General features: G+C 33.6%; 2 protein-coding genes and 1 non-coding gene across 4 annotated transcripts in view; 1 reads left to right on the forward strand and 2 right to left on the reverse strand.

Moving 5' to 3' along the window:
* Positions 1-3479: 3479 nt before the first annotated feature.
* On the reverse strand, positions 3480-5352 carry LOC126968919 (pyruvate kinase-like). The gene has a single exon (XM_050814117.1). The coding sequence runs from the start codon at positions 5233-5235 to the stop codon at positions 3541-3543; it is 1695 nt and encodes a 564-aa protein (XP_050670074.1). The 5' UTR covers positions 5236-5352; the 3' UTR covers positions 3480-3540.
* Positions 5353-8551: 3199 nt separating this feature from the next.
* Positions 8552-27807, forward strand: part of LOC126968882 (serine-protein kinase ATM-like) — a 57012-nt gene continuing 37756 nt past the window's right edge. Inside the window, exons 1-14 of one of the 2 annotated variants that reach the window (XM_050814010.1) lie at positions 8552-8850; positions 9238-9331; positions 9476-9640; positions 13480-13709; positions 14827-14925; positions 15973-16212; positions 16293-16426; positions 18593-18820; positions 20039-21129; positions 21231-21655; positions 21737-22195; positions 23005-23325; positions 23689-24245; positions 25192-25363. In XM_050814010.1, coding sequence (XP_050669967.1) covers positions 8650-8850; positions 9238-9331; positions 9476-9640; positions 13480-13709; positions 14827-14925; positions 15973-16212; positions 16293-16426; positions 18593-18820; positions 20039-21129; positions 21231-21655; positions 21737-22195; positions 23005-23325; positions 23689-24245; positions 25192-25363 — 4416 coding nt within the window. In that variant the 5' untranslated portion in view covers positions 8552-8649. Of the gene's footprint in view, positions 8851-9237; positions 9332-9475; positions 9641-13479; positions 13710-14826; positions 14926-15972; positions 16213-16292; positions 16427-18592; positions 18821-19835; positions 19940-20038; positions 21130-21230; positions 21656-21736; positions 22196-23004; positions 23326-23688; positions 24246-25191; positions 25364-27807 lie in introns of those variants that run through there. The other variant, XM_050814011.1, reaches the window with a different exon arrangement.
* On the reverse strand, positions 14586-14657 carry Trnaf-gaa (transfer RNA phenylalanine (anticodon GAA)). Its single transcript has one exon. It is a non-coding gene; the product is annotated as a tRNA-Phe (tRNA).

Consider the following 27807-nt stretch of genomic DNA (forward strand, 5'->3'; position numbering starts at 1 on the left):
ATTAATAATCTTTTGCTAGAAAAGCTTCCCGCTGTTCAAATAAAATATGAATCTTTAGACACTGTATTCTACGTGGTGACAATTAATTAAGCACAGGGACAAACTTTGACTGTAGCCGGTATAAATCTCAGAAATGATTGTTTCTCGCATGGCCATTTATATTTGGCGTGTTCCAGACATAGTTCACCAGATATATTAATTATTCTTCAACCCGAAAGAAGAACTAGAAAATATGTTGTTTAGAGGGAAATTTCATAAAATAGAACTGTCAGCTCTATATTTAAAAAAAATATATAAAGTAAATTGCTACCTCTATAAGTACGAACTATGAAATGCGGTATTTACTAGCAGTAGGACTTATATATAATCTCATAGAAAATCATAAATTAAACGCAGACGAAGTCGCGCTTAACTGCTAGTAATAATAATATAATAATAATATTGACACAAAAAGAGTAAAATGTTCCTAGGATTACGCGATTTCATTTAACTGATTATTATTATTATTATTATTTTCATTTTAAATTATATTTATAATACATTAATACCATTTGCTCGTTTTAAAATTTTCATTCATCAAATAAAATAATTGAAAATAAGAAGTTGAATGTTATATTATTAATTACCACACATCAATATAACGAGGTTACCCTTTCTATATCGGACGGTGCCAATGGGCACTTGTTTTTACAAAAAGGCAGAGATGGGTAGTGCCGTTTGGCACTGTTTTACCTAACCCAGTTTTAGCGCTTATTACGTGAACAAGATGGTCTATTTCCCTATTTAATTATGAACGAATGAAATCCGATACAGATTTCGATTCGTTGCGATACAAGGCCACCAACATTCGACGTCATAGCTTTACGGACAAAGCATTTTTGTTCACTTTTTCCCGGGTGTCGCAGCGAGCGGTTCACTTACAAGACAGCGCACGAAGATTGTTCTTTGTGGAGTTATACCTATTAATCTACAATTGCTATGTCTGTATACAAAACTGCCGTTGAGTGGCAAGCTGACATATTATGTCTGCTCGCGGTAGGCGCGCGGATATATATTTTTTAATAAATATACACTGATAAAATAAATTTATATTAAATATCCTACCGAATGGTATATAAATAAAAGTCTAGAAGCTAAATATCTATTCATAAAATCGTTTTGGAAGAACGGCTTCTAACGCGAGCAATTTCTGTTGATTACCATCTTCGTGCGTATGTTTCTGCATGATATATCTTTTAATATTGAATTATTTTAAGTTTTATAAAACTACGTTACAATATATCAAAATATTACTATGAAGGCATGTATATTTTGGTTTTATTTTATAAAGAACATATAATGCTTATTACAAAAACATAAAAGTTAGTAAATAAAACAAGTAATTATCATTGAAAATCATTATTTATTCTAAAATAGCTGATACCCGCGACTTCGTCTGCGTACACACATGACTAAGTACGTAGTACTTATAAAAATCTTTATTTCTTGAAACTTTATATTAAATGAAGGTATCGCCATATTTTATCAATTAAGATAAAAATAATCTGATAGATAGTTGACAATTGTAAATAATCTACCAACTATAGTTAGCTAAAATTAAGTTTCTGTTTTACCTCTTGAGAAAGTTAAAGATATAAAAATTCTAATTAGTTATTCATTTTAAACTATTCTTTCAATTTGATTTCTGCACGACGGGGGTCACATCAAAGGAAAAATGAAAATGTTGTTTTTATTTAATTCCGAGCATTTTCATATTTATTCACCTTTTAAACCTTATCTGGACTTCGACAAATAATTGAAGACCAAAATTAGCCAAATCGGTCTAGCCGTTCTCGAGTTTTAGCGAGACTAACGAATAGCAATTCATTTTTATATATATAGAAATACCTATTTTTACACTTATTGTCGAATGAAAAGTCTGTGTGAAATAAAATAAAAACACGATATGAATAATTTATACGTGGTCTTATAGCTTGTTTCAGTGACAGACACTCGAATCACCCTAGTTATAAGCATTTTATTACTACACGTAAAATAATACGCACGGGGAGAACGCTGCGCGAGCGCCGAACGCATGCCGAACTTAGGCGAACATGTTGAGGCGGAGAGCGCCGATGGGGGAAGGGTACTGAATATTAACGAATATGGCTATATGGGCTCGAACCATTTGCCTGTTCTGATAATGGACAAAGAAACCAAAAACCAGATGGTACAGAAACGTGACGCCATCTTGCCGTAACGGACTTCCGGTTCCGTTGCATTGTCGTCCAGTTACCTCGTAATCGCGCCTAAAAAAGTTTTACTTCAATAAAAATGTATCATATTTAAACTATCCCAAGGACTACAGTAGGTATGGAAATACTTGATTATATTTATATTTGTATGATCCTATTGTTTATGGGAAGAGAGAAGTTGATCACGGTATTGCAAGGTTTTACTTAACAATTGTTTGTTGGGTTGGTTGGTGTAATATTATTTCCTTAAGCTAAAATTTTGTACACCTACATAACTTTGGTGGCAATGCAATTGTATGATATGATACATAATCTAACGCTGCAGCCAGGATTATCTCTTCAATAAAGAACTCCTCAACGGCTAGTTGCACGGTCAAGAAATTTTGTATGTAAGTTTCGTTTGATATCTAATCACTTTTTTTACTACGAAATGTTGCTGTAGTGATGATTGTCGCCTTACGAGGGTAACTCCTTATTAATTAGTAGCAAAGACGCGAAATACTGTATGTAAATATCTCTTAGTTAGCTTAGTATCTGCACCGTTTTATTTACTCATGTGATATCGCTGACAACACTGTTAATACAATGATTATTGTGAAGTTTTCCGAATTGTTCCAGCCTTTCAAATAAACGCGGATAAATAAATAAAAAAGAAATATTTCAATAGTGCAATGACTTAATCTACAGGATCTACTTTAAAGCATATACTTCAATTGAATACGCTAAAGCGAAGTCGTCAACAGATTTCCCTTAATGATCTGTGGTAGGTGCTTGAGCCCAGCCGTACGATGGTGGTGGGCGTTGAAATCACCACAAATCACGAGCTCTGGGTGGGGCAGATGCCCACAGAATCTCTAGCCATTTGGATGTGCTCAAGGAGCCGGTCTGTATCTGCGCTGCCATTATAGCAGCCATACAGGCTTGCGCAGATTAGAAGATGTTTATCGCAGTTTGTCCGTCGCACGGATAGATCGACGTCGACGATAAGATAAAAAAGACAAAACTTCCGGATAGGCCACATACCGAAGAAAACAAAGTGACAAAGCTGCTATTCACGTAGCTTGAAGGGAGATACTCATAGTTCTTTGGGCTTTCCGGCCTAAATCAGTTTTATTATAAGAGTTAAGACGCAACATGACAGCAATCATATAGTACCGGGTTAAAATAAAAACAAAAAGATCATAAAATTATATCGACGGTTAAAAATATTTTGGCAAGCATCCTCGATTATTCAAAGAAACAGACTTACAATATCCATATTATTTTATTTAGTTGCAAAATTTTATAGTATCTCAAAAATTTTACATTAATCAACTGTTATAGTGTCACGAGAACTTGCATAGAGTAGTCGTATAGCATCACAGTAGCCAACACCACGTCTAGATGCATTCACAACAACATATGCATCCCCAGCTCTAAGAATCCTCTTAGCCTTACAATAATCAAGAGCAGCATGAATACGCGACTCAACTTCTAAAACCCAAGTAGGTTTTGCTATCTCAAAGTAATGCATTGCACGTACACCTCGCCAAAATCGTAATTGTCGTGCAGTATGACAAGCTCTCGTGACTGCTACAACCGGGCATGTAGGTTTTGCGTGTGAAAGTAACTTTGCTGTACGGCCTGAGTTTGTGAGACAAATAATGACAACTGCTGATGAACGCATTGCCAATTCAACAGCATTTAGAGATATGGCTTTAGTCGGGTCTTCTAATGTTCCTTGCATTAAGTTCATTTGTCCATAAATCTTTGGCCGCCAAACAATTCTTTCGGCATGTCTACATATGACTGCGGCAGCAGCGACACACTGTTCTGCCATTTTAACACCATCATAGCCAGGTACAATTTTTTTAAGAGGTGAATCATAGTGCAGTTCTAAGGACAAAACATCTGCCCCGTCCAAAATGAGGTTGGCAATATCAGTAACACATAATGTAGGAATTTGTTCATTTAAAACAGCTTTAAATATACAAGGCTTACCCGCATAATTACATTTTGCTAAAATTATTTTCTGTGCTATAAAAATTTTTTCAACCGGTAAATCTGTACTAAGGGTACATCGATCGACATATAAGCCATCTGATTCGTTTAATATATTGTCGATGTTATCGAGACCTAAAACAGTTTCTATTCCCGCAAAAATAAGAATATGTTTTCCCTTTTCACCCAAAATATCACGGATTGATCTAATATCCATTGGACCTTGAGCGTTTGGCACTAAAACTCCATCGACATCTGAACCGATAGCCCAAGCCAGTTGCTCTTCAATGTGTTCGAAAGGTTGTTCTAAGGATCCATTAACTGATATCGTTTCTAAACTTTTATTTGTTTTCTTTAAATCTATTTCATGTGGGGCTCTTGATATATGGACTGCCATTTTTGCCCCTAGAGTTCCACCAACAGAAACAACACATTCAAGAGAATCGTCACCAATTTCGACAATGGTTAGTTTTATTTTATTTTCCGATAAACTATCTATAAATATAACGTCACCAATTTGAAGGTCTGTTAAATGGTCATAACCAACAAAAAGGCAATCAGCAGTTCCACTTTCTCGCCAACTAGTATCTGTTGTTAATCGAATATTATCTTTTTCAGTTAATTCAATTGTTGTATGAAGACCCTCCTTTAAATCCCCTGTAACAATATCAGGGCCTCTGACATCAACAAGAAGAGCCAAAGGATAAACATATTCTAACTCGGCACTATAATTATAAACAGCTTTTCTTATGCTTTGTACTAATTGCCCATAAGCGTCGGGCTCTAAATCACGTATTTTGATTCGAGCTACTGTCATTCCAGATGCTATTAATCTTTGAATTGTAGAAGGTTCTTTGTTATACAACCCAACTTCACACATAAATCCGGTTTGCAGTTCGTCACAAGGACTTTCGTGTATATTAAGTGTGCAATAATGTTTTAGCAAGGAAGGTTCAAGAGGTTTTTCCTTTTCTTTCATTGGTGGCAACGCTTCGAGTGGAATATGCCAAGGTAATGACATATTATATACAAAATTTGATTTTTTTTTCAAAAATATGTGCTATAAAAAGGAATAATACTCGTATTTAATGAAAACATTTAAGAAAAATACAAGAAATAACAAATCTGAAATTTCCTGACAGTCGGAAAGATGTAAATAGATATTTTTTAATGCATTTGAATATTTATGGTTTCATGAACAACTATTAGTATACAGTTTCCATAGGTTATTTTACTGTACATAAAAAAATCTAAAATATTCTGTAATTTTGTTGCTAAATATTTTTTTTTTTATATTTTTAATTTGTTATTGGTTTTTGTTCAGAAAATAATAAGAAATGTCAACTAATGAACGTATGCTGTTTCAAGCTGCTTTTTTTATTGGATCCACCATTTTTGCCAAGTTTAAAAAAATAAGAATTTAAATCCCTTTAACGCCACTTATCGATTGAATTAAAAGTTTTGGGGTTTTTCGTTGGAGTTTTATTAGTCGCGCATATTAATGCATTTCACCTAGACGCAAACAACCGAGGCACAATTTATACCATATAAGCTTAGTATTCTAGCGTGATATATTAAATTTATAGTTTATAATTAGATCATACTGTTAATTTCTGGATCAATATAATACCACTTAAATAATGTTCATGTTATTATATTTGTTATTTAAAACAGTTGTTCCAGTCTTCTTTTGTCTTGAATGGCCTCTTGAAATGCAATCATCGCCATTTCAGCGCTTGGAAATCGTAAACCTACATCATGATTTATATAGAACATGGCGATCAAGCAGTATAATAAATAAAAGTATATTTCACATTCCTGCACTGCAAAAATCTCTGTGTTTTACTTTAAATTTGCTGCTAGGACGTTTCTCGTAAACTTTTTCGTATACTCTGGGCGTTTCGTTCGACTTCCATAGGGAACGATTCGGATTATTGTATAAATTCATCCATGCGCTTCGGGGTATATAACCTGACTTGCTTAACTGCTAAAGGCATAACATTCTGGGGGCAGTAGTCGCTTCATCGTGTGTCTTCTACCGCATTTATCATGGGGAGTGTTCCGAAATGCTTGTTTCCAGGACGATAAGACATGGGTACCTTGAAAAAAACGCGTACACTTTTCTAAAGGGCCAGCACGCTCTTTTGGTTTCTCTGGTGTTGCAAAAGGATGTGGGCGGAGGTGACCCTTACGCTCGTTTGTCCTCTCTCAAAAATATTTTCCTTGAACTTAATTGAAAACATCAAACGAAAGACTGTAATAAAAGTAATAATAAATCTCTTGTTTCTTCTTTATCGTAGTGTGAATATGAAAACTAATTCAGATTTATGTGTCATTAGAAAGTTAAGCTTTGCTGAAGTGACAAACTGCTGAGAAGCAGCTCTTGAAAAAACTCGAAAGTAGCATTAAGACAGCTACACGAAAACAGTGTCAACCAGGAATTCGCTGGAATGCAAACGGACTTTTATAGCACATACACTATGAAATGAAATGAAATGAAATTTATTTGCAGGAAACATTGTACTTAAGGTACTAGCTGCAAGTAGTCCTCATTGCAGTTAATATTGACATGTGTCTGATTTCACAAGAGAATCTTATATTGAAAGTACATACATATATAGACAAACTTACATTCCATTACTGTATTGAATAACGCAGCACGAGGAGGGCGTGCCGTTATAATTCAACTCCACGAAATTTACAAGCGCGAAGAACAGGAAATACAAGCAGTTGCTGTTTGTGTACAAACCAAAAGATATCCTCTTACCACATTGGTATTAATACTGCCCACCAAAAGATAAGCAGCCCTGTCTCACTCCCCGTGTAGGTATCGAAAACGTAAATACCTACACGCGGCAACCACGTCGCGGTCGATGTCGGTGTGCACGAGTGCTCATGAGCGAGCACTGACGCATGCGCTTGTTTAGTTAGTCACTTGTTTCACTGATCCGATCTTTATTTTCAAAATGGAGAAATATAAAAAAATACAAAACACATGAAAGTTTATTGCCAAATTTAAATTTTTTAAGCTTCTGAAAGACGCTGAAAGGTTATCTTTTAAAATGGTTATTATTAATTATTAAATTAAACTTATTAATATTCTTTCATTTTTGCTTTCCCAAATGTATTTTATTATTATACATACTATTATTATTGCATATTAAATAAAATAAAAATTTTATTTTATTGTGGGTTCCTACGTATTTAGTAAGCCTAAATGCGGCCATAAGGCGGCCATTTTGCAATCTATTTGCCGACGGCATTGATGATGAATGGGTGCTTTGTTTTAGTTTAATACATAATGTGCGCGCTAATATTTAACATAAATATTTAATATAAACAAAATTTTATTGCATTTCTACCTATAATCTCTAGGTTTAACATTTTATTTCAATAACTTGGGTTCAAAAACATAATTTAATTATCACACATGTTGATTTTCTATACTTTTAACTACTTGTATGTATTTTTATATAGCCATAGGTTTAGACGTTATGTAATTATTTCACTTTTAATTATGATGATTCTTCATTCTGGTGCTCGCCATCGGATAATCTCAATCGCGTCATTGGGACGCTGAAGTACCTAACTGACAGCTGCCAAGGCGGGCTTTGCAGCACAGAACACTATTTCTCTAACGAGCTTTGCAGTGGTTATAAATAATGCTCAAAGTTATATAACAAATTAGTATTGAATTCGTATACATTATGGTAAAATCAATATAAACAACATACTGTCATAATTTAATTTTGATAGATGAAGCGGCCCTATTAATGGAAAACTTCCCTTGATCAAACCTAAAACATCCAAGAAATAAAATTCATTTGTACTTGATTAGAATTATGACCATAGATTATACACTACTTTTTTTTTTAATGAAAATACGGGACGAGACTAGCAGGACGTTCAGCTGATGGTAATTGATCCGCCATTGCCCATTACAATGCAGTGCCGCTCCGGATTCTTGAAATGCCTAAAAATTCTGAGCGGTACTACATACAAACAGTTAAATTTTAAGTCTCATTTGCCCAGTAATTTCACTAGCTACGGCGCCCTTCAGACAGAAAGACAGTCATGTTTACACATTACTGCTTCACGGCAGAAATTGACGTCATAATGGTACCCATAATCTATCCGGCATCCTGTGCAAAGGAGCCTCCCACTAGTATATACACTAGATAATGACACTATACCTTTTTTTTTTTTTCTTCTTTTGGCAAACACTATACCTGCGAATTGTTAGCATTAATCATTATGTCAAAATTAAAATGTCATCTGTTAATTTTGAAAGTTACCTACTAATACGGTAATGCTTCAAAATTCAAAAATCAAATTTTTGTACTTACCTACTACTTTGTGTTTGTTGTAATTCGTAGATTTTTAAATAAATTATTAATTTTATCTGGTGCATGTTATTTCTATTGATCTGATTAAAATGTCGTTAGAGTCATCATTAAGGGAAATTTGTGCTAATTTAACATCTATTCGAGCTACTGAGAGAAAAAAGAGTGCGGAAACTTTGAAAGATATGTTGAGTAGATCCGCAGTTCCTAGTTTACTAACGGATAATACCAGGAAAAAGTCCGGGTATTCTTGGAATCATCTATTCGGTGATATAAATGACTTCATTATTAAGGTTTTTTTGTGATATACTTTTTAGAACTACAATAATTATAAAATGTACCTAAATAAATATTGATTTACTACACCAAAATTGGATTGTGATTAATTAAAATTTTAAATTCCTACCAATGTGATGATATTATATCCCATAATAATGATATGAAAATATATTTCGTTACATCAGAAATATTTAAAAAGATAAAAGAGTAATCAATTTAATTTTCTCGAATTGCTAAAATTTGTTATAGTATATTTACAATATGTTGCAGAACTCTACAAAGCTTTCTTATTACATTATATTGATGATAACATAAAGTAATATTGAAAATAGTAACTGAAAACTTGAAACTCTAAAAACAAGAAATGTTGTTAATTCAATGCTTTTTAATTTATTTTGTAGGAGTCCGAAAAGTATGAAACAAACAAAAATTTTTATGCAATTCTTGGTCTCTCTACAAGTCTTTTAAATCTATGTGTTTCTGGAGCAAATAAAGGCAAGTTTACTAAAAGAGCTATGAAATACATCTTTCTTATAACAAATTTGTAATTTACCCCTTTATAAAATTAATAACCACACATAATATTCCTATATGAATTAGTAAGTGTTCTTTGTGTTCATTTTTATTTTTATGTTAAAGGATCAACATATATCAAATGTGATAGTATTGTGGTAGCATGCTTTAATATTTTTAATGATAATCGTTTGAGAAAAGCTGTTGGAGATGCATACTACACTTTGCTGTACAAACATGTGTTAAATATAGATCATTATATTGGTTTTATGTCACCAGCTTCATGGGAGAGTAAGTTTTCTGTTTTATACATTATTTCTATATACTTGATTCCTGCATCCATATTATACCTTTGCATGGCATTTCCACAAATTAGAATATCAATCCCACTATCTGGATGTGTGGCGTTCTTCCACAGTGTGGTTTTCAAGGAATTTTCTTACATGACAAGGAAGCTGTGGAAAGGGCTTCATAGTGTGGTGTTTCCGGGACTATATGATATGGGTCCCTTCAAAAAAAGCATGTATACCTTCCCTAAAGGCCGTCAACACTCCTGTGATTCCTCCGGTGTTGCAAGAGAATGTGGGTGGGTGATCACTTAGCACCAGGTGATCTGTATGCTTGTTTGTACTCCTATTAAATTTATCCATAAAAAAAATTAGGTAATTACCTCATGATAAGTTTTCATTTTTCGTACTTTGACTAAAAGGCAACAGCAGAGAAGTTACTTGCAGTTATTGTTAATATAAATTTGTAATATTAGTACCCAAGAAGAGACTTTTATTACAACAAAAAATCTGTCTTATCTAACAACGTTCAAAGTGGATCCACTTTGACCCAAGCACCTACTGAACTGCATATCAAAATGTTAAAAAAAATTACCTATAGAGTGGTTATTTTATAAAGCTCAGTTTTTGGTCTATATTATGAGTAATAGGTATGTTATGATTATTTTATTAATTCAAAGTCAAACCTACATTAATTGCAGATAGTAATTTATGAGTTGGATGACTACAACTATGTCAACATAGTTTATTTATCCTTCATATGTACCAAACTAGCTCTAAATAGCTCGTGCTTGAAAAGAACCATGGTGCAAACTGTACCTGCACACACTCTCTTAGGTATTACATTAACAATAACAAACAGCTTTTTGTGGTCGGCCATTGGTCTATGTAGGACGAACGAAACACAACTATTGGACCTACTTAGTATATAGGTAGCCATCATGAATCAGTTTAAATTATACATAGATTTTTTAGGAAGCTTAAACTAAAATTTGGATCGCAAAGACCTTTAATATGCTTTCCTTTTTTATGTTTCTCCATTTTTAAAAGATCGGTCAGGTCGGAGAAGTAGATGAAGTTCGCGCGTGCGTCACTGCTCGCTCGTGAGTCCAGTAGGGACAGGATAAGTGGATAGTCACGCTATTGTGGCCGCCGCTTGTACTAATAAGATACAAACACGGGGAGTGAGACAGACCGGCTTCTGGTTCTGCAAATTTTTTTGCGCTCGCGTGAGTTGCGTGATTTTTGTGTGTTGTGTGAGTGATATTTTTGTGTATCAAGTACTAGAATGAACAGTATTTCATGATGAAAAACTACCACAGATCGCAGGGAATATGAAGTACATATTGCCCTTCCACTCGGTCTGGAGTTGCCGACGTGCAATGTTTTCCAGCGTGGTGACGCAGACCAGCGACGATTTGTCAGGAGGAAGTGCTGGAATTGTGATGACCACGCCAATATTTATGATTTCTGCGTGAAGAGCTGAGCGAGCAGTTGGACGAGCTTTTTAAGCAAAACGTCGTTTTTTAAGCAAACGTGGTTGGTTCCAACATGACCGGGCTGCGTCCACTGGTCGAGGATGTCTCCAGAAAGAGTACGACACTTGTCGGATCGGATGAGGTCTTGTATCCTGTCGCCTGACCTCACGACGCTCTATATTTACGAGAGCCCAGATCAATACTGATTTCGATACCATTAAGTGTTACACGACGAGGATGGTGCTACATCGGGCCCGTGCAATCTCGTGAAACGTTACACAAAAAATTTCGAATTCGGTGGCGGCGCGGCGCACATACTGCGGTTGAGATACGCTCAGCAAGTAGACATAATTACAAATTGTTTTAAGTACAACATTTTTGTTATTTATTAAACATAACGGGTGATTGAGTGCAAGCTATGTGCGGTCGCCACCCGCGGGCCAACGAAGTAACTTGAATGTACTTGGCGTGTGGGCGGGGAAACACCACAGTGGTCGATGGCAGTGGTTCTGATGGTGTCCGTGGCAGCAGATGGTCCAATGATACAAGGATCCAAGCATTTAGAATTGGTTATTTTATTACTTTTTATTTCACTTTTTAGTGCTTATTTCCTGAAAGTAATAGTTAATATTACGGGATTTTTTATAACAACCTGTTTGTAGACCCCCAGATGTATTTTTTGTAAGTGTAGTAACTGTCAATTTAGGTGGCAAATTTATTTATTTAATTTTTATCACATAAGCGAAGTTTTTGTTAACAGTCATACTATAATTAATAGGTTTAAGCTCGTCAGGAATAATTATTTATGGATATGTGATCATTTAAATAAAGCAAAAAAAGCGCGTACACCTTCCTTAAAGGCCGGCAACGCTCCTGTGATTCCTCTGGTGTTGCAAGAGATTGTGGGCGGCGGTCATCACTTAACAACAGGTGACCCGTACGCTCGTTTGTCCTCCTATTCCATAAAAAAAAAAAAGGGTTCCATAAGACTACCTTGAGGTACTCCATTTTTACTAACTAAATACATTAAAAATACAAATACTTGTGCGTAGTCAAAGTCAAATAAACTTTATTAAATTAGGCTTAAACTGAGTGCTTTTGAATAGTCACTATAAATATTTCATTTAGATTACTGAATTTCCCATATTATGTTCGGAAAAAGATCTTGCAAGAAGAACATATAATAAACTAAACAGCCATACTTTTCAATCAAATAGGGTATTTTACAATGTTATATTCATTCATTCTATTTTATAAACAAAATAAAATACTATACATATTAAATTATTATAATTGAATTGAGATGCTTTAGTTAGAATTCCTATGTGTTTAAAGGGATTCTTTAGAATTCAGATTATAGATGGCCCTAATTGCGCCTATTTGCAAAAACAAATATTGTTTCGATATCAGCTGCTTTCCCCCATAGCAAAATTGCATACAACATAATGCTATGGAAATAACTGAAATAAATCAGTCTTCCTGTGTTAGCATCAGTAAGATTTTAAATTCTTCTGATAGCAAAAGTAGCAGCACTGAGCTTATTTGAGATTGTTTTAATATGAGGCCCCATTATAGTTTTTCTAATCTAATACTATTCCAAGAAACGAAGAAGAATCTACAAATTTTAAAGGTTGCCCATTTAATGTTATACTTCTTCATATTTTTTTTTACATTTGGTAGAGAGAAATCAATACATTTTGTTTTGCTCCCGTTAGGTGACAAATTATTCACCCTGAACCATTTATATATGTTTTCCATGGACAGGTTTATTTTATCTAAATTCTGTGAATGTCTATCATTATTATAAACTAATTAAGTGTCATCTGCAATTTTTTTATTTATCTTTACGATATGCTCTAGGTTTGTTAGTTTTAGTTATAATTATTGTTCTGTTTTATTTTAATATTTTTGTACAATGCTTTTATTGTGTGTCTAATAAAAGATATTATTATTATTAAAACTTGTTTAATGTGTTTCATAAAAAACAACTATATTTTCTATGATCACATCCCAAAGATAATAAGAGAGGTATCATCAAATAGGAATTTCTCATCAAAATTAAAAATACACCTTAGTCAAAACTGCTTATATTCATTAGACGAATAGTTTTGATTAAAAATTTGATATATTTTTTTAAATAATATATCTAATACTGCTATACTAATCTTTTGTTAAATTGATATTATCATAATTAGTGATTAAGAAATGAATTTTGTAAAATTTGCACGTCATAAATGTGGCGAAAATGTACTTTATAATATTGTATGTATGTGTATGCAAATAAAAACTTTGACTTTTCTTGACATAAATGCATAACATACATATAATATTACCGAGTAGAACCTCAGATAACTATTTGTTTTAGGTCTCTTGGACACCTGTATTAACTTATGTCTCACAAATACATCACAGTTGGACAACTTAACAAAGCTAAAGCTTTTATGGCTTGTCCTCAAAAAATCCTCTGGAAATTGTCAATTGATATTACCTCTCAGAGATTCTCTAGTGGGGCTCAAGAAATGTTTACTAAGAGTAGAGCAAGACAAAAAAGTTCAAGATTATGTAATGGAAATAACTTTCTTGCTTCTTGAAGTGGTAAGTTTTTATATTTTTTTTAATTGGTGTTTTATATTTATTTATTACTAGCTGACCCGGCAAAGCTTGTTTTGCCATTTAAATTATTTTAAGAGTTACACCGTTTCCTCAACATTATAACATTACTTTATTTTTCTAAAATAAAAGATTGGTCTTAATAAACGTAGCCTAAGTTAATTCTTATTACATCACCTACCTTCCAATAAAAGTCCCGTAAATCAGTCCAGCCTTTTAGGAGATAAGCCGGAACAAACAGACAGACAGACTGACAAAAATTTTAAAAAATGTTATTTTGGTGTATGTACCGTATATATATTCATATACATATAGTAAAACGGTTATTTCAATATTACATACAGACACTCCAATTTTATTTATATGCATAGATTTCCAGAGCTAAACTGGTTTGCTGATTTAACAGTTCTCTATCTTCTCCTCCTGAATATATTCTCGATGATAATGAACGTTTAATGTATGTAATTTAAGTTAAGATTGTTTGTATATCTTTGGGTAATGCCTGAAAATAAATGATTAATTATTATTAATATTATGTACAATACTTAGATCATTTATACATCTAGATAGACTATGACAGCTGTGAAAACGTTGAAATAAAATTGACTTTAGAACTAACCTCTATTTTGAGCAATTAACGCACACTAACAAGTGTTATACATATCGCGAGTGTAAGACATAGCTTGTCACGCACACTAAACTAATATTCCTGGCCTGTTTTTATCGGTTGTCTTACAGCAAGAGACTCTATCTAGAAGTATAATTTAGCTTAGGTACAATATTTAAACAACTTGTTTTTTTTTAAGTGATAACCACCATTTCTGGGATTATCTACACAAATTAAATTTGTAACACAATTTATGAACGATGCGGGAATTGAACCCGCGACCTCTCGCGTTTCGTGCGAGCGCTCTTCCACTGAGCAAACCGTTCGAGTGACGTAACCTGAGAGTTGAACAAGACATACAAGATTTAGCAACGCTGCAATGTGGAAGAGCGCTCGCACAGAACGCGTGAGGTCGCGCGTTCGAGTCCCGCATCGTTCATAAATTTTGTTTTCAAATAGGCACAATATTTGATGTAAAATTCTCAAAATTTACAGTTATCACCAGAATGCCGTAAATATGTGTGTGAATTCTCAGAAAGTATATTACCAAGTATTTTCAAGTTTTATGAGCAGAGCATGGATACCAAAAAGAAGGTGGGTTCGTTGTTTTCCGAATATTTACGCTTTTTTTTTAACCATAACTTTTATATATTAAATTTAGTAATTGTATCAAATAATTTCTTAAACAAGGGACTTTTAAGATTAATCTCGCCTTCTTTCGGGAGGCGCAGGATGTACGAGTTGTAAACCGTACATAATATTGGTGTTAGCATTTTCATTGTCATTTGCCGCGATTCATAAACGCGTGCATTTAAATTCCTAATGAAATAAAGTTAGTTATCATTCATCACTCAATCGGAACGGTTTTATTTATCATAACTCATCGTTCCACTTTATCATTTATCATTTTATACCAAATGTATGGAAGGTTAAAGCATTAGCCCTTACAATATCCTTATGAGCTATTCTGGGTATTTGTGTGAACGGCTTTACGGCCCTGCGCTTCCCCGAGGCGTAATAAGAATAGGGGAGTCCCAGGCCCAAGGGTGTCGTCAGAGGCGACTTAGGGCTTCTTAGAACTGAGAGAGTCACGCTGCCGTCTTATGACGTCAGCACAATCGGGCCAGACTTGTCGGGGTTACTTACCACACTCGCACAGAATACCGGCGTGAAGTGGCGGCCTAATACCGCTATGGTTAATGTCGAGGACCGGATGCCATTCGCACAACACGCCACAAGTTAGGAATTCATCCCCAACATCTGGTTGTGTGACACTACTTCACAGCGCGGTTTTCAAGGAACTTTCTCCCAGTTTGTAGTACAAAGCTGTGGAACGAACTTCAACGACATGGGTACCTTCAAAAAAAGCGCGTACACCTTCCTTAAAGGCCGGCAACGCTCCTGTGATTCCTCTGGTGTTGCAAGAGATTGTGGGCGGCGGTGATCACTTAACAACAGGTGACCCGTACGCTCATTTGTCCTCCTTTTTCAAAAAAAAACACTATCCATTGGGTGAAATCAGCGTGTAGATAGGCACAGTAGTTTTTGAGTTTATTAGAAATTATATGGGTAATAAATATTCAATATGTTTTCCAAATTCAATTATTTTAAAGTTTAAATAATTATCTTATTTTATTTCAGCTACTTCTGTTTCGAATACTGCATGTCGCAATATCGGTTCACCATCCATTAGGAAAGTTGTCGTCTGAAGAGGGTAGCATGGCTAACAATTGGGTTGATTGGAATAAATGCAAGCTGAGTATCTTAGAAATCGTTTGTCTTGAAATGAGCTTCGTGCACAGATCAACTAAACAAAGTGCTTATTATGCAACTCAATACTGCGATAGTTTTTATGTGGTATCAGCCCTGATTTACTACCAGGTATTGTAAGGTTAAATAATATTAAAAGAATTATAAAATCATATGAAATAATAAAATGAAATAATGTTACCATTTAATAGGTATTCAATGAGGATATGCAACATCGAATTGATGAAATCAGTGAAAATGCACCTAAAAGGCAGAAGCGCAGTTTTAATAAGCTAAAGTCGTTCAAAGATTTAGTAGAAGAACTGCGGTCACAGCACGAACCAATGTAAGATTATTTGAATAAAATATAGTTAACAAGCTGACCCGACAGACGTTGTTCTGTGCGTAATAAATATAAATACTGTTTTTATGAATTTGTCAATAATATTTCATAACCAGAAGAATTATTTTGTAAAATATACTCCTTGTCAATGACGTTTTATATTATGTATATAGAACGTCAGTGCTTCCTGTTGTTAACTATATTGAAATTGTTTCACAGGAGAACTGTCAATAAAATATCTCATAGAAAATATGTCCATACAAAAAAATGTTACAATTAATAATAATTATGGGTCTCAAATCAAAATAAAAACTATCCTATCTCTCAAGTTGGACTAAACTGCACTCGATGAAGTAATCCCCATTAAAATCCGTGCATTAGTTTAGGAGTCCATCGCGGAAAAACAACGTGTCACGTAATTTATATATATTAAGATTATAAACTTTGCTTGCTCCAAAATTAAGAATAAATTAGTTTTTAATTCAATGGGTTGATATAAGAAGAGTTTTAGTAAATATAGATAGTACTAGCTGACCCGACATACGTTGTTCTGTACGTAATAATAGTATATTACGCACCTAGGGAGAAAAGAAGGGCATTCTCACCCGCGGACTATGACAATCGCGTGTGGCAATGTCCTACTTATCTCACGTGGTGCCTATACGATTTTTTCCCACCTGGATGAAAAGGTCGCTTTAAGTACGAGGGACAATAGTCGTCTTGCCGGGAGAGAATCGGCCAATTTTGTCCCTCGTACCGGGAACTTAAAGCGATCTTTTTTTTATCAAGGTGGGAAAAAAAATCGTATACGCACCACATACATGGAAATGCGAAAAAAATTAAGTGCTGTGTTTTATGAAGTTGCCAATAATATTTCATAACATCAAGAATTATTTCGTTAAATATGCTCCCTGATGTTAAAATACTGTATCTTTCACAGCAGAACTGTCGAACCGTGCGTCAATAAATTCTCTCATAGGAAATATTTCCATACAAAACAAATATTGGAAATAAAAATAATTATGGGGAATACGAAATTAATACTATCATATCTCTCAAGTTGGACTAAAGTGCACTCCATGAAGTAATATCCATTAAAATTCGTTCATTAGTTTAGGAGTTCACTGGGAACAAACATCAGGACACAGGATTTAAGATTTAAATACTTATAGCTATTTACCTGAATGAACTCTTTTTATAGAGTTAATCTCAAGTAATCAAACTGTTATGTTAAATTATTTTTATATGGGTAGCATTTTTGTATTTTGATGAAACTAGGGACCATCAATACCTCTTTGGAACTATTTTTAGGGAGTTTTGATTTTTGAGAAGATGAGTCAAGATCATGCCTCTAATAATATTATATCACTCATATGCAGTGAAGGTAGGTAATTAAAAAATCTGTTACTTATCTGCAAAACAACATCTTATGTAGATAATAAAATTGAATGACAATATTTTATAAAGCACCTTTTGCCTACATAGATCTTGCACATTTTATAATATGTAATAATAGCTAAATTAAGACACCTTTGTCTTTTGTATTATACCTACATACCCAATGTGAAGTGAAATGGTCGGAGTTTTCTCCTTACTTTTTTATAAGTTAATTTGTTTTTTGATGTGCAATCATTATTAGTTATAAAAATACATTTATTTTCTCAAAATTGATTCCTTTAGAATTCTTTTTGATGTCATTTCTAATATACTAGATGCTACTACCGCTTCGTAACAAATGGCGCTCTCAGAGAAAAGAAGCGGTGCAAGAAACTCTCCCAGCATTCTATTTTTTGCGCTTTTTTCAATAAAAATATACAATATTGTACAGTAATTTATATCGCTATAAAATAATCATAATCTAGTCCCAGGGTGTCCGATCACTTAAATGTGAGTAATAGGATTTACGACAGAGACATTTTTTAATAAAACATTTAAATTTATTTATAGATAATGCCTGAACAGTGGCTGGGACTTTATTATAAAAGTGTATACATTTACCCTTAAAGCTAGTATGTATCTTATGAAGCCTACTAGAATTAGTTACAAGCAATCCCTTATTTCTAGTGTTATAATAATGAAAATCACTATTAAGAGCAAAAAGGTGACGATTTTTGTGAGCGTATATTAAATTTTCATAAGTGTACTGACAATGTAAATGTTCTGTTTCAGAGTCGGTATTATATATGTGTATTTAAAACACTTTGATGGATCTGTATCAACTACAGATTATGTTGAATTAATAAAAGTTGCCGAACTATTGATACAAAATCAGAATTCGAATATTAATTGGAATGAATTTAGTGGAATGGTGTGCCTTGCTATTGAATGCTTAACAAAACGCAGATATGACACTCAAAGCGACGAACATTTGATAGCTTTGTGGAATGCATGTGTTAGGTAATTTGACATACATACTTATATAATATTAAAATACTGATGTGAGAAAGCTCACTCTCAACTAATGACAATTGGACGTACTTCCTGAAAAACGTTCCAAAGCCACAAACATTACATTTTAAGGAATTCGTGCTTAAAGTTTAATAAATATTAGTGTATGTTGATTGGGCTACTAAGTCAAGATGTCATTTAAAGAGTGACAGTAGGGCTGCCATTTTTTGTCAGTCCATTAATATGAATCACGTGACCAGTTTTGTGTTCTTAACTCAATTTCGACATGAATGTGGCTTGGAACGATTTTCTGGAATAACGTCTAATTTATATATTCCTGTTAAGGCACCATGTAACGGCCTGGCCACGGGACAGTCGCTTTAGCGAATATTTGCGCAGTGCGAAAGGCGAAGCGTCTAGTGAACTATAATAAATGTATCGAAATGTAGGTACTGGTAATGAACTGTTTCAAAATCTTTTAGAGGGTTCATATTCGGGGTGTAGATAAAGTCTTGTATGCAACTGTTGATAATTAGGTATTATAACACTCATGTGATACTATTATCACATATCAAACCCACATACATGTTTTAATACCCCTTATTACACAACAGTTGCATAAATAACTATTAACAAATATTCAACTAAAATAATATTGATTAAAGATTAAGTCAACCAATGGCAGTTTGTTAGTTGCAAACAAAAGTTCACAACAGCATACCTCGTATTATGATCGAAGTTATCTAGTATAACTCCGATAACCACTGACCTGTATAATTAACACTGGACAGGCTGTTCCATATGTCTGACAGCAATTTTTTTTCTGTGCCTTTTTGAAGCGCCATTCGCGTGCGTCCAGAGAATTAGTTTTGACGCATAATACTAATGACTGCGAATTAATGGCTGCGAAGGGATACTTACAATACTCTGAAGTATTTTGCATTTTGAATTAATTTCGTTCGTTTTCCGTGTTATTTATACTTCAAGAATCAATGTTATAAAGTACACATTTTTTTGTAAACAGTTTTCCACCACATATCATTGTTTGGTGAGGTTGTCATCACTAGTTTTAGTACCGCAGACTCTCGCTAAATGGCCAACAGCACCAAAAGGGCGAATATCAAACAGGTACACAAGCACTTTGACAGCTGCCAGTCCAGTGGTATATAGTAGAGGTCAGTGTACTAGACTCTCAACACGTTCTTTATTCAAAACCCTCATTTTCAGAAATGCAGGCCAGCTCAACAGCGCGCATCAAGCAATGCATAAAATTTTGACATTACTTTTGAAATTGAACATCTTGAATTACTCAAATGTTCAACCTCTTCTAAATTATTATTTGAAAGAAGGCATGGCGGTCAACAACTACACTCTAGATACATTAATCCATGTGTATGATAAGTATTATAGTAGGATATGTTACGTCGATAAGAGACTTAAGCTGGTCACATGGATGACTCAAGTGAGGGGATCTGATGTTGATAATACACTCATGAGAGATTTTTTCATGAAATTAATTTCAAATGAAAACTTTGATCTTAATGAAAAGGACTTACAGGATAATAAGGATAGTTTATATGACCTATTGTTCAACAGCATTGAAAAAAATATCTTGTATACCAATTTTCAATACGACCTACAGGAAGATAAAAAAATTAAAAAACAAACAGAAAACAGTGTATTTGAAATAAACAAAGATGTGAATAAAATGATTATAAACTATTTGCATGAGAGATTAACTGAAATTTCGGTATTAGAGAGTAAAGTTGAGATTGCAAAGCATATTAGTCTCATTTTGTTATTTTACAATTCTTTATTAGCTTATAAAATAGTGACAGTCGATGATTTAGTGTCTACAGATTTCTATTTTTGTGTAACAAATGCCTTGAAGAATCTATTTACAAATCTTACTCGGACACTACGATCTGATATTCAAATTCCAGACAAAATCGCATTACTAAAAGAAATTCAAGTGATATTTTCCTTGAAATTATGCAGTTTCATCAATAAAATTGTTCGGTCATGTGTAGAAGAAGATTGTTTCCATAGCATTAATGAAATACTCAAGAAGACCATTGTTGATGATGAGGATCAAGAAATGTACGATGAAGATATAGAACTAGGACTACCAGGTCTCAGACATCAATGTGTATATTTCCTAGCTTCCTATTGTTCTTACGGTCACAATTACACAGATGAAATAGTGAAATGTATTCTTGATGCAGATATTTATAATTTTAATCATTCTTATGATGTGGAATGTATTTTTCGGTGTATAAATATGGTGATTCAATTTGATGAGCAGAATCAATATCTAGGTAATTTTTTACATGATTACTTTTAACTGTAAATACTCGTGTGAAATTAGCTTCAAAATGACTATGGCTTACAATACAAACTCATATCTAGTAATTTTCAGATTTAGTGTTCGAACTTTTACAAACAATGTGCAGAATGCTATTCAGAAATTCTGAAGCTAGCTTGGAGCTCTTGAAAATTTTACTAAAACTTGTGGATGTAATTTGGTTAAGAGAAAATGATGTCATGCGTCAGAACTGCATAATCATGGTGAAGGGTTATCTGAATAGATGTGTGAAATTGTTTTATCCGCCGCATGTTGCCGTCTTGGTATACGAATGTGTGGCGCGTATTGTCCAACTAGACTGCGAAGACACAATGGACCTCAATACGTCCTTTAGACATATAATTAAGGAAAGACTGACGGATAATATACTGAGTATTAGAACATACTGCTGCTACTTAGTTAAGTATATCTACAGTGACATGAATGAACAGGACGTTGAAGACATAGCGGAATACTTGAAGGACATTTTTGTAGTGAACGTAAGTCGTCAAACACTATTTCTATATCAATTGTTGTTATTCCTGTAGAAGTGCGGTGATAACGAGGCTATATTATTTCAGGTGTCCAGCAACAATGAAGATATACTGAAAGACGAAAGATTGAATAGAACCCTGAGCGTGTTGCACAGTTTCAATGCGCTAATACAGCTTAAGGAGTCGATGCTACACTATGTAGTTTTGAAAATAATTTCAACTCAAATCGAAAAATCACTAAGCTGTCGAGTAGTTAAAAGAGTATTAAACACAATTACTGATAAGACAGCTAATAAATGTTTTGATGATTATATTAATGTTAATATGAAAAATGTTTTATACTTTTGGTTCCATCAAGGTAAGAGTATTGATGGATTCCCATTTCAATTGTTGGGATATAACAACGTGGAGGACATATTTTCGAAGCAAATGAAATGGCTCGTGGCCAGTGAAATATTGTGGTGTAAGGATGGTTTCATCGAGAAAAGTGACGCGATTGGATATCTTGTTGCTAACGGCACAAAACGGATGGAGGATATCATAGAGGTATCTACAATAAATGCATATACACTGTACAGTTAAACCTCTTCAAGTTATGGTTTAAGACATTTATTGTTCCATAAAGGAATTTCCACTTAAATGGAACTTACAGGCTATTTTATAAAAAGTGGGTAACAAAATTGCATCTTAAAGCGTACAGGAAATTATAAAGTAATTAAAATAGGCTAATTAGTTAAGTATAGCTTATATACATTTCTAATTTCTAATACAAATATTAAATAAAAATCATAATACAAATATTTTATAAAAATTATAATACTAGTGGGTAGTTTTAAAACTACGTGACCATTTATGTCAGCCCATACGAGTTCAATGGGATTAAGCTCGCATAGTCTTAGGACTTCCACATTATATTTTTTGCGAGTTCATCCACAGAGTATCTTTGGTACTTCGCCTTTACGTCATTCACTTTCTTTCTTATTTTTTTTGTATCATAGCTTACTTCTTTATTACACAGCCATTCTTGAATACTTGCCATTCTCCATGCTGTGGTGGTATTTTTTTCTTGGCGTCTTGAGTGGTAAAGAAAATACCGCCACCTCATATTCACCAAGTTTTGGTAAAATATTTTGCAACCAGAGCTCTGAGCGGATCGCGTACATTGACTCATGGTAATCGCATGTGTTTTTTGACTTAAAAATATATCATCACAAATTTATTATATTTACTTTTTGAAATGTCGATCTCTTAAAGTTAGGTTAGTTAATTATTTATCTTCATTCACAGATTGGAGTAATTTTTTATTAATGTATAATAATTATTAAGGCTCAAAAGTTGAAAATATTGTTTTTCAGATGTGTTTTTGTTCCATCATAATCCTGTGTCTGCCGTACATTGTGATCGAGAAATACAAATTAGAAGATCAAAAGAGCACAAGTTTTAAGGCCGAATTGGAATGTTCGAGTCGCATGTTCCAATCTACTCGGAAAATATTAAAAAACGATAAATGGAGTAATTTATTTGTCGAGAATATGGGGGAGCTGATATTACTAGGAGCCTCACATCTCTGTGATTTTAAGGAAGCTAGAAAGGAGTTCAGTGAAAAATTAAGTTTAAGAAGCCCGACGTACACATATTCGAAAACTGTTTTTGTTGCTATACTTAAATATTTCGGCGTAAGTTCGGCCCGCACTAATAATAATACGTAGGTCACACTAGTAGTTTTGCGTATATTAAAAAAACAACATGATATAACCAAAATATTATGTTTATTTATATCTTTTCAAAATACCCTCCTTTACATATTATCGAACAATTTTTAAAAACAGGGGGACCACAGATCTAACGGCAAATTTTCTACGTGCTGATTGAACGCTAGCACTGCCTCTTCGGAATTGATAAAAGTGATACCTCTCACCAAATCTTTGATTTTGGGGATTGACTTCCGATTAGCTAGAAGTGCAAATCTTTTAGTGTGCCCCATGTACATTAAGTACGATTACTTAAGAAATCACTTATTAATATTATTTTACTTTCAGGAGCTTATCGATGGAAACATAATGGAGTATTTATGCGAAAATCAGCCTTTAGTTATTTTGAATATCCTTTTTAAACTCTGGGGAAACGTTGTCACCGAGAATGTATTGGAATACAAAACACTAAACGTTCATTCGTTCTTAACCTTTGTCGAGCATATTCCAATAGGCTTCCAATCCGATAGAGTATTGTTTAGTTTTGTTTGTATGAGTATAACGAACGCGATCAAAGCTTCGCAAACAGAACGTGAGCTAGATATTTTCGTAAGCGCTCTAAAGATCGTGCTCGACCTTCTAGCCACAAGACCGTCTGAAACTATTTCATCTCTGCGGAAGTCTGTTATTTCAAGAGCGATGTCGATTTTGAGTAGCAATAATGTAGTATCGGCAACGTCTTCAAGCAGAAATCTACATCACTGTTTCATTGAAGACAGAAGTGGCGACGTCGTGGATTACATCGACCTGGTGATGCTGAAACAGAATGAGGACAGTTTGACCGTGTCATCCACACAATTCTTAGACAAGCTTTCGGCCTACATTAAAAATATGTCTATGCCAAAGTAATTTTATGTATTTATTCATTCATAACTTGCGTTACGTGTGACTTAGTGACTAAACAGTCATGATGATATTTATTGTCAGGCTATACAAACTGGTCAGAATAATTGAGTGCCCTATCGTTTAATGTACCATAATATAGAATACGAAACTCCTGGTTGCACCACGTACTAAAACGAACTATTATAAAAACTAGATTATATGCAAGATTCAAAATAATTACAATAATAACTATGATATTCTAGATATCTTCGTGTTAGAAAAGGATAAATTGAAGAGTGAAATTATAAAATTACACGAGTCTAAAGCAGTGCCTTACTCATTTGTTTAAAATATATACATATTATTATCTACTAAACACTCACATACGCATTCACACCCACACACAAACATACACACATAATAAGAAACGCGAGGCAGCTGTTCTGTAATACAGCTTGTTGTAAAACTATTGTAAAATAATATTGTCAATATGAGTAATCTATAATGGCCTTATGAATAATGTTTTGTATTATTGTCTAAATAATTACTGTAATGCTGTTGATTACCAATAAATAAATAAATAAGTATCACATGCACCTCGTAAGTGATAGCAATGAAAAGCAGAATTATTGAGTTGTAACGTTTTTTAAACAGCCTATGAATTAATGAATTAAACATTGTTTCGACTTTTAGTATTCTGGTAAACTATTATAGATTTGAGTTGACATTGGGCAAGGACCTGTTAATATCTTTAAATTGTTACAAATTTAAATCAATTATACTACCAAGGAAGACGCTGTGTTGCTAGGCCCGACGATCTGGTCAAGATCGCCGGAATACTTTGGATGAGGGCAGCGCAGGACCGATCATCGTGGAAATCTTTGGGGGAGACCTTTAAGATGATGATGCTACCAAAAAAAAATTGCTTTTTTTATCACTCTCATAGCACCGATTTTTTAATTTCAGCTTTGATATATTAAACAACTTAAAAATATTTTTAAGAACAAATAGTTGCAACGTTAACAACATGTGTCGGAACTTGAAAATCAATGGTTTCTCTGAGGAATGTTCAAACAGTTTGGTTCATCGGATTATATACGTACTCTGGACTGTACTTAAAACGGAAACGGATGAAAAGGTAACTAAGATAATGCTATACCGACTTATTGAAGTAGTATCTACTTGCCAATGTTTATATAATGTATATTGAATTCAAAAAGTGTGTGTGTAGTTATGTATGCACCCAAGAAGTTATACTTCTTTGGCCTAACGAAGCAAAAATTATTAAAATGATTTATTCCTCGTGCAATTCTACGTTTTTAGAAAGAACAATTTTGTAAAAATCTTGCAAAGATGGTTTTGACAATGAATTATTGAATAATGTATACGGCTGTATGGGCTTGAACCCATTGCCTGTCCTAAAAATGGATGAATAAACCAAAAAAATAAAATAACGAATGACGCAAACGTCAGAAAAGTTTAGGAACCATCTTCAACGTGTTACTTTTGTGTTACAGTGATGAATTAAGTTGTTGAGCCAAGGTTTATTTAAAAAAATATATTTATTTCAAAAATTACATTGCAAGTCTATTATACAATAATCTATCTACTAACTAATTACAATCCATATATACTTATTTTAATGCTTACAAACTAAACATTAAAAAAACTAAACATTCCCCACTCTAATGTTCTAATTAAAGTGCTGAGGTGGAATTGCACCTAAAGCTAATTTGGGTAGGGCTGTCACTCTTAACTCCCCCCTCCTAAAGCGAGAAATTATCGGAAGACTTCTTAGGCTCACGATAATTTCGAAAAAAATTGAATTTATATAAAACAAAAATGACAAATAAGAAAATAATAACATATAAACTTAAAGCCCATACACTAACTTTGTCCATCACCACATATTCTTGAATTTTATTTTCACTAACACTATATTTAGCACTGTTCAAAATTTCTTTCACATCACTGAAGTCTACATTTCGAAGATCAAGTTGTTTTTCTCTTGTCTTTAGTATTCCACGTAGATTTGGCATTGATATTATTGAAAGTTTATACCTTATATCTGTAGAATTCAAAGATGGTTCAATGAAAGTATTGCCAATTTCAGTTCTACAAGCAATTCTAGCTGGATAAATTAATTTAAAATGTTTCTCTATTTTTGTAAAAATATCTAGTAATTCTGTTGAATTAATGATTGAATGATGCAAGGTATATAGTTTACTAAAAGCTATAGCAGTTTCTACCTCTTGAATGATATCAAATATTGTTCTAAAGTTATTTAGAATACTGTAAAATTTATTCATTAATATGATTTCATTGATATGATATATATTTTCATTGATATGATTCATGGATATGAAGTCAGAATCTCTCAACAAGCGCGCGTGTGCCGCCGAAGTTTTTACGTCAAGTTCATTATTTACAATAATAACGTTTGTTAAATAAAATTATAATATTGATTAACTTGTACAAGTATTATCAAAGTGAAAGAAAATATAATTTGATTAAATTCAGTGCAAAGAAGTTCATACGTATTTAAAATTTTTTTTTCTACCCTCATTAAATAAACTAGATTTTTTTTTAGTGTTGTTGAGGCATCTGATAATGCTTCAATAATTGCTATACATCCTGTTAACTGACCAGTTATATTCCTTTCGTGTTTCTCAAATTTGTTTGTGCTGCTGCAGTAGTTGTATCAATGTCTATTGATTCACTTCAAAAATCGTTGGTCGATATGACCACAGCTTTCGCCACAAGATTCGAGCAGTTCGAGAATAACATCCAAAACATTAAAAACACAGCAGCCGCTTCAAATAATATTTCAAACTTCAACGACGTAGCCGGGGACTTTTACGCTTTTCGGTCATTTGTAATTGCGTCACTGTCGACGCTTCACAGGCAAGTAGAATTACTTCAGAAAATATCTGACCAAGCGGAGATGAGGTCCAGACGTAAAATGCTACTGGTGCACGGAATACCAGAGCATAGTAAAGAGGCACATCGTCAAACAACATTCGGCAGCTGTCGTTAAGAACCTAACCCAACATCTTAAAACCCCCAAGCTGGATGTGACTTTCATTAGTAGGTCACACCGTGTTGGTAAAAATAAAAGTTATAAGCCTCGGCCCATACTTGTAAAATTTGAAGACGTGGATTTAAAAAAATCAATATGGTTTAGTAAAACTGCCCTAAAAGGGTCTGGAATTACTCTGTCTGAGTTTCTTACCCAAAGACATGAGACTTTTATGACTGCCCGTCGAAAATTTGGGGTGAACAAAACCTGGACAACTAATGGTACTATTTTCATACTTGATTCAAAGGGATCGAAACACAGTGTGAATTCTGTCGCTGAATTAAATGCTATTACCACCGACACAACGCACGAACAATTGAGAGCTGGAGAGTGTGGTGCTGATCAGAGGCAGGAGGCTGCAGGTAACACCAGGCCAAAGAGAACTAACAGGAATAAGTAAATAAGCATAAACTAAACTTAAGTAATAATTACACAAATCAAATCCTTCATTTAAATTACTTCTTACAAAGTTCTTTTTCATTTAAATTACTTGAATTAAACTC

This window comes from Leptidea sinapis, chromosome 17 (assembly GCF_905404315.1).
Source record: "Leptidea sinapis chromosome 17, ilLepSina1.1, whole genome shotgun sequence".
NCBI classification, from domain to species: Eukaryota; Metazoa; Arthropoda; class Insecta; order Lepidoptera; family Pieridae; genus Leptidea; species Leptidea sinapis.